This window comes from Astatotilapia calliptera, chromosome 2 (genome assembly GCF_900246225.1).
Source record: "Astatotilapia calliptera chromosome 2, fAstCal1.2, whole genome shotgun sequence".
NCBI classification, from domain to species: Eukaryota; Metazoa; Chordata; class Actinopteri; order Cichliformes; family Cichlidae; genus Astatotilapia; species Astatotilapia calliptera.
The window spans coordinates 28,657,931-28,665,872 of record NC_039303.1 but is presented as its reverse complement, the minus strand read 5'-3'; the positions used below and the strand labels follow the sequence as shown (position 1 = coordinate 28,665,872).

Here is a 7,942-nt window from a genome sequence, read left to right as displayed (position 1 = left end):
CTTCCCTAAAGTCACTGGAACAGTTTCAGCATGTTAGTATAACACAGGCATGTCTGCTTCCACCGTGCAGGTGTGTGGAGAGTCTGGTGTAATTTATGCTGCTTTTAACTTAACCCTGACCTGCAAATTTTGCTGAAAACAACTCTGTGTGGGTACCAACACTAGCACTTGTCAGCAGGTTGAAAAAAAAAAAACACTGAACAGTTTTCCTATCATATAGCGTTTTTATGTTACTTTGAGAAAAGAAGAGGCTCGGAACTGTGTGACAACATCAAGGACAAACACTTTTAGCAGCCCTCACACATTATGTCCAAACAGCAGCTCAGCAGGGATAAAACTGAGAGATATCTGCTTAGCCTTGTGAGCAGCAAACAGCAGGAAAGCAAGACCTTTACCCCAGTGTCTCTCAGTCTCAAGGCAGTATTTGTGCATCATGATCTTTAAAGTTTGATGCCAGATGTTTGTTTGAGGCTAGAGATTTTATTTTCGAAATACCTAAAGATTGCAGATCCACACAATCAACAATTACACACTCTAAAGACTCACCAACTGCAGAATGATAGGAACAGGTTGCACAAAGTGGTCACACTTACCAGCAATTTGACAAGTGCTACAGGTTTAGCTACATCAGTTTTAAGACCCAGCCAGAAAAACTGTTCCCAGCACTCAGCCAATGATGGAGGATGCGGTCATGTTTTTTTAACTTCTAAATGATCAGACTGTGAATGTTCATGGGCTAGCTGCAACACACCTTGGCTGTACCCCTTGGGAACTACCATCTGCCATACCACACCCTAGTCCTCATCTTGATTTTCCTGCTTTAACTTAGGCCCATTTGTGCATAAACAGGTCATCTTTCAAGAAGATGCCTTTTTTCTCACTTGTTGTTTCTGTTACTTTTATAAAATATTTAGCAAGTGTAGCATCAGCTTTCTTGGCTTTCCTCGGGGATCCATTGACATAAGTAATTAATGGAAGACTTACAGATGTAGCATTAACTGTGTTCTGATCACAGGCTGTGGACTCTGAAGGGCTGACTGGGGATAATTTATCCTCTGTCAGGTAAAGAGAGAAGCCCTTAACTTTTCTCTGACAGTGTTAGTGAGCTCACTGTGTGTTTCTAATTTTAGAGATAACTTAGATAACTGCTTGAAGAAACCGTGAATAAATTAGTGCACTAATTGTGGTCTACCAAGTGATGCACAGCACTTCAGAAATATCTAGACACCAAATAAATACATTTGCTCTAAGTTTTTTTCACTTTTTTTCCAAGTGACCATGATAACATGAGAAACTTAAGTTAGCTTGAGAACAGGAACATTACAGTGAAAAAGCATGCTTAGAAAAGTGTGAATAGCACAGTGTGGCTGCACATATTTTATCACCTTGTACAATATGTGTACTTCCTTTGCATTGCTGTGAACCAGGGGTGTCAAACTCAAATACACAGTGGGCCAAAGTTCAAAACTGGAACAAAGTCGCGGGCTAACGTTAATATTTATTGAAATATATTTATTCCTCCAGATATAAGAATGAATCTTTTCTTATGGACTCAAACACATTTTGCTAAAAACTGAATATGGAACAAGCAAAGCTTAATACTAAACAATATATATATTAGCTGTATAATACCAGTAGGCCAGCTCTGATAGTAATTTGGTATGGCTTCGCGGGCCAAATGTAATTAGGCTGCGGGCCAAATTTGGCCCGCAGCCTAATTACAAGCATCTTCAGTAACAAAACATCGTGAAACTCGAGTCTTTAACTAAACAGAATGACATTGTGATAGGATCCGACACTGATTGTAATACATCTCAGTGCATCTGACCACTGTGAAGCCATCATATACAAACGGGTCAGTACAAGACGTCAACATAAGAGAGCTGACAAAATGTTAACCCTTTAAAAACTGAGCCATGAGATAAGTGCCAGAAAATTCTAAATGTTTGAAAGTTGAGAGTTTCAATTGCTTAAAAGTGTATTGTGCAATTTATTTAGGGCTTTCACAGGAAAAAAAATCACACAGATGATATAGAATTTTAGAAAAAACTAAAAAAAAACCTGTATGTATCAAATGTGATATACTAGACAATAAGGGGTTCTCAGATTGATGTCAGAATAATATCAATAGGCCGGGGTGTAACAGTGTTCATGGAAACAAAGGTGTAACTAGGCAATGAAAAGTTTGAAGCAGTATTATTATTCTGTTCCAGGAGAGAGTGCCATTATATGAAAGAACAGTTATTCCTCCAATGTTCAGGTTTTAAAATGAAATCATAAGAACTGAAATCCAACTTCATTGCAGTTGTTACAGTATATGGGTGACGTATTTTGGTGGATTATACGTCTTGTTAAGATTTGTACAGTTATACTTCACATGCTAAAAATCTGAAATGACCCCTTGTTCAGCTTTAAAGATGAATGAATGAACCATTATTTAATTTCAAGAATACATTTTAGAACTGTATATTTTATTCAGTAATCTTAGATTTTAAACATGGAGTTAACTGCTATACTGCACAGTGTGTGTAAACACAAAATGTGCTGGTTGACCTGTTTGTCACGGGTTAGACATGTTTTTTTTTTTTACAGTGTTTATAGATGAATAGATTATTTTTTATGGGCCAATTTATATTTTAGGCATGCTCAAAACATCACTTAGTAATAAATAATAAATGCTTCCCCTCCCTTCCTCGCAATCCATCACACATGAATCTTTTTTCTTGAAAGCTAAAAGAGGAAGGAAAACCGACACCACTTCCTTTTATCCCCTCAGTGCATGAATATACAAGTACAACTTCAAAACCGGACGCCAACGTTTTCACTCGCCTCTGAGGCTGCTTACTAACAATTTGGAGTCCGTTCAGAGCACCACACCCACCTTTGTTTTTGATGGAAAAGCTGCTGACTTGATCAACACAGGCTGAACAGACATGGAAGCTGCAGTTGGACTGTTGCTGGTGTTGCTTGGAGTCTCTCATGGTGAGTAACTTATTTTTGTCATGTCGTCTCTACTTATTAATTTCATAATCAATAATATGTTTCCTGCCATGATTAAAAAGAAGAGAGAGAGAAGAAAGAGCTATATTTAGCTAAAGATATTTTGTTCAACATATGTTGAACACAAACTATAGATCCTGTCGTACTATCGATCCAATACCAATAACAATGCTGGTATCAATACTATTGATATTTGTGACAAAACATACTCATTTGAGTGCCCTGTTAACGAAGGCTATACCTTCATTAACAGGCCATATAGGCTATAGCAATAAAAATGAAGTAAGACTATGATAGTATAACAATAAGGCAACATGTTTCATCAACAAAACCCTAAAGCTACAGCAGCTAAATCATGCGAAAATGCAGTGTGAATGCCGTGTAGTGGAATCTGAAAACAGCAGAAGAAGGAGAGCCATCTGTTGAAAAAAGGTGTAGAAGCTGAACTCTGCTTTATTTGAAAGACTATACTGAAGAGTGTCAAGAAATCAGCCCATTTTGCTGACAGGAACCACATTATCAGTGTGATCACCAGTTTTGCTTGCCGGGCTGAGCCATGTTTTAGCTCGGTGAGATGAGCAGCCGTTCTCAGGAGGCCAGGGTTCGAATCCTGCTTATGGCAACATTTTCTTCAGTTAACACTTCAACTGTTTAAACTTTTTTCCACACAAATTTCAGCTTTTTCACCTCTTTTTAGCAAAAGTTTCAGTTTTTCACTACTTTTCAGCACAAATTCCAGCTTCTTGAGCTGTTTTTAGCACAAACTTCAGCTTCTTTTCCTCTTTTCAGCAGAAAGTCTGCTGAGTCACCTCTTTTCAGTACAATTTTAAGCTTTTTCACCTCTTCTTAGCACAATTTTCATCCTCTTCTGCTCTTATAAGCACAATTTTCAGCCTTTTCACCTCTTTTCAGCACAATTTTCAGGTTCCTTATCTCTTTTTTGCTGAACATTCAGCATTTTCACCTCTTTTCAGCAGAATTTAGCTTCTTCTGCACAGTGCATATTTTTTTCCTCTCATCATATCTTTGTTTCGGACAAGAAATGGTTTGGCGCAGTAGGGTGCGCAGCTGCTGTGAGATCTGGTGGCAAGGGTTCGAGTACTACATGGGACAGATGCTGCACATCTTCCCTGCTTACATGTAATCTGCTTTCTTGACACTCTTCAGTGTAGTCTTTCAAATAAAGCAGAGTTCAGCTTCTATACCTGTTTTCAACAGATAGCTCTCCTTCTTCTGCTGTTTTCAGATTCCACTACACGGCATTCACACTACATTTTCGCAGGAAGTGCAACTTTTTCTAGTTGTATAATTTGAATTTGTAATTTTCTAGTTTTAGTTTGTAACTGTTCATCAGCACAGGGAAAATAGTGCTGCTAGCTGAACCTTAACTGTGATTCACAGACCTGTATAATGTTCATCTGTGACAGACAGTGGGCACAAAACCGTCATTTTTGGTTTAGGTAGACATTTGCAGATTTTGCCAAACTCAAATTTGTAACTTAAAAACAAACAAACCAACTGTGTATCCTTTTTTGTTTGCAGGTGTGGAAACTCACTGTGATGGCAGATGGGATGGAGCTCAGTGTTATGGACCTTTGGGAGGAACTGTGAAAATCCAGCTGATGGACAACACTTCAGAAATTAATAAATACAATTTGTTAAAAAATACATTAAAAATATTAAATGTAAGAAATAACAAGGTTACTTCTAATTCTATAAGAGTGGATCTTTTTCCCAGTAGAGGAACATTTAGGATCAATAACCTGAGCAGCTCAGACAGTGGTAATTATACCCTTCAAACCTTTGACTCAGATGGAAGATCATCAGGCGTGCGGACTTTACAGTTGTTCATTCAAGGTAAATGTTGGGAAATTAAGCCATTAATAGATTTTTGGTAATCCATATAATACATCTCACAAAATACATGTGTTTTTTGCGTTCCCTGTTTTTCATTAGAGACTATAAAGAATGACCAAATACTATTTTAAAAAACTGATCTGTGTGTGTGTTTCTCTCAGCTCCTGTGTCCTCTGTGGTGCTGCTCTCTGAGTGTCTGTCCCAGGGAGAGATGAGGGTGTCCTGCTCCTCTGAGGGAGGGGACAGTCCTCAGTACAGCTGGACTCTGGATGGACGCACACTGACAGATGCTGAGCTCCTTTCTGGAAATAATGAGACTAACATCATCACTCTGAAACAGCACGTGTCAGGACATCTGGTCTGCTCAGTCAGTAATAATGTCAGTAATGTCTCCAAAGAGGAGAGAATATCGACCTGTGGTGAGTGAGAATATAAATAATCTGATATATATATGATAATTACTAATTCATTAATTAATTAATACAGTAACTTTGCATGAATTATGTGTTTTATTGCTCATAGGCTTTATTTTCATTAACTGTACTTCAGTCAATGGGACACAGATATCACGGTGGGTGTATAAAGCTAATAACACCCTGTGTACTCCACCAAAACAGACTTCTGTGGGTAAGGATTATGGAACTACCATCAGTGATGAGCCATGGTACATTAGTAAGTAAAAAGTAACTTCAGATCCATTGATGTAATTTTCTCCTTTGCTCATTCTCTGTCTTGATAAAAAACCAACATGTTTTCTGATTCAACCTGCTATCTGTTTGTGCCTTTTATTTTTGAAACAGGAAATTTGCCACTGATCGGTAGTGTTCTCTCAGCGCTGGTAATTTTCTTGGTTGTTGGTGTAGTAGTCATATGTGCTTTGAGGAAAAAGCAAAACAGCAAACCTACAAAAAAGGGTACACTTTATTTCATCACTTATTTTGCTCAGATTGCTTTTTTGTTTTTTAGGATATACGGAATAGTAAGCTTTTTAAATACATTTTTGATTTCTTGTCAAGAGTTTATTGATAACTCTGTCATATATCAGTTAAATATGCAGATACTGCTATCCTGCTACAATTAACACAAAAACCTGTGAAACAGCTCTGTCTAAACAAAGCAAAATCCACAAACTATAAACTCTAAAGCTCGCTAAAGAACCCATGTCATATTTTGTGTGACTCATTTTATGTTATCTACTGTCTTTGTATTCCTTTAATCATTCACTTATTTTAATACTATATTTGAACCATCCCTTTTGCTACTTTGCAGAGGAAGAAGATGACCAGGAAGTCTTTGCTGATGTCAAGTTTGTCAAAAGGCAGGCAAACCAAGCTGAGAAAAAAGCTGCTGTGGAGTACGGCCAAGTAAAGTCTGCAAAGCGACCTCGGAGGCCTGAACCAGCAGGAACTGATTGTGTGTATGCTAACGTCCATAAAGTCAGGTGAAGAAGTGCTCAGTGCTTTTGGACAGACAGCTCCACTGAAAGTAGCTGGAGTGAGGAGCTGATGTTAAGATGCCTAAAGGTCCTTCATTTAATGTAAATTCCCCGTATAAAATACAAACCATAGCTTATAAGGTTTAATGTATTGGACTATTTAACTGTCACTTTTGTAATATATCAGGTCATTAACACAACTATTGTTACATGACCTCTTGATTTAATTACAAACACTGAGTGTTTTCTGCATCTGTACTCTGTGGAAGCCTTTGACTAGTTCTTCACTTGGTAAAGGTTCGACCAACATGTAAATGGAAACATGATAAAGAGAAAGCATTTTAACATTTATGAAAATATGACTGTAAATAAAGCTTTTCATATATTTTGGTTTTTGCACAGATACACTATAACAGTGTAATTGTAGAATATAAATGGGATATAACCCTGAGAGTGAGTGGTGGTGTAGTGGTGGACAAGCAGAAGAGAAAGACTGTAGTGACAGATGTGGCTATACCAAGTGATAGCAACATCTGGAAGAAGGAACACAAGAAGCTTGAGAAATACCTAGGGGTGAGAGGGAAGCTAGAGAAGATTTGGAAGGTTAGGCCAGCAGTGGTCCCAGTGGTAATCAAAACACTTGAGGCTGTGACTCCCAAAATGGGCAAGCAGCTCAGAGATTCCATGAACAACATCCGAGATCTGTGTCCAGAAGAGCACAGTCCCAGGAACAACAAAGATCAGATCATCAAACAAATTTAAATAAAAGACAATGATAAGACAAATAAACAGAAAATGGGAGGATAAAACCCAAACCTACATAGCCCTGTGTGAAAAACTTGTGGGACATTTAGAGACCTATTAAGATCTATTAAGATGGTGGTTTATAGCAGTTGACACATGGCTGTGGGTATTAGGGTGTGGAGTCCGCCTCCCTGATATGTGTCCACTTGAACAAAAGCTTTTAGTGATATATTCACCACTAGCTGTCCTTCTCAGGTTATTGATCCTAATTATTGCATTAGTGGGACCACAAACCTGTTTCTGTGTTATAAAGTAGAACCTTATTCTTTTTTCCAGTGAGTACTTTTGATTGATCGTTTAACAGCTAGAATCTAAATATGCTATCTAAATAAAGTGTTATCCATCACTTAAATTGCCACAGATCACCCCAAAGCTTCATAGTGCACCCTGCCTTCACAAAAGGTTTCCTCATCTGCAAATAGAAAAAGAGCAAGCATCACCATTTCGAGTTATCAGTCCCAACCAGAAGGACTCTGACCACAATTTGTAAATGTTAACCAAAAACAGAAAAAAGCATTTGGTTGCACCCATCTGTCTTAGTCCATGGTATGCAAAGGTGCTTCATGCAAGTCTGTGTCTGAAACACATTTAGGGTTCAGCTAACAACACTAAAGAACAGCTAAATATTATAACTGGGAAAAAAAAAGTCAATTAAATTAATTCAGTTTTATTTACCTGTTTAGCTTCATGTGACGGCATCATGGCCTGCTGTGTCACCACCAATAATACAACTTACACTACTAATGAAAAAGAGACACTGTAGGGTCACTGTTCCTATCTTCAACCAACAAAAGAATATCATCTAACTAGTAATCCCCTCACACACACTCCTCCTCAGGGTCTTGT

The 7,942-nt window shown here is 37.9% G+C and overlaps 1 protein-coding gene across 2 annotated transcripts; it reads left to right on the top strand.

The window, feature by feature from the left end:
* The first annotated feature begins 2,830 nt into the window (after nucleotides 1–2,830).
* Nucleotides 2,831–6,677, top strand: LOC113036330 (hepatocyte cell adhesion molecule-like). Of its 2 annotated transcripts, none has more exons than XM_026192629.1 (6): nucleotides 2,831–2,982; nucleotides 4,543–4,857; nucleotides 5,019–5,276; nucleotides 5,407–5,529; nucleotides 5,658–5,771; nucleotides 6,127–6,677. In XM_026192629.1, the coding sequence occupies exons 1-6, from the start codon at nucleotides 2,934–2,936 to the stop codon at nucleotides 6,300–6,302; spliced, it is 1,035 nt and encodes a 344-aa protein (XP_026048414.1). In that variant the 5' UTR covers nucleotides 2,831–2,933; the 3' UTR covers nucleotides 6,303–6,677. The 2 variants fall into 2 exon arrangements, with proteins under 2 accessions (XP_026048414.1, XP_026048406.1); XM_026192621.1 differs by having other exon boundaries at nucleotides 5,380–5,529.
* The last annotated feature ends 1,265 nt before the right edge of the window (nucleotides 6,678–7,942 follow it).

Bases quoted from the DNA above. Each gene is read 5' to 3' on its own strand.
- LOC113036330 (XM_026192621.1), top strand. From the start codon at position 2,934: ATGGAAGCTGCAGTTGGACTGTTGCTGGTGTTGCTTGGAGTCTCTCAT. The intron at 5,277-5,379 runs GTGAGTGAGAAT...TATTGCTCATAG, and splicing joins GGAGAGAATATCGACCTGTG to GCTTTATTTTCATTAACTGT. The intron at 5,772-6,126 runs GTACACTTTATT...GCTACTTTGCAG, and splicing joins CAGCAAACCTACAAAAAAGG to AGGAAGAAGATGACCAGGAA.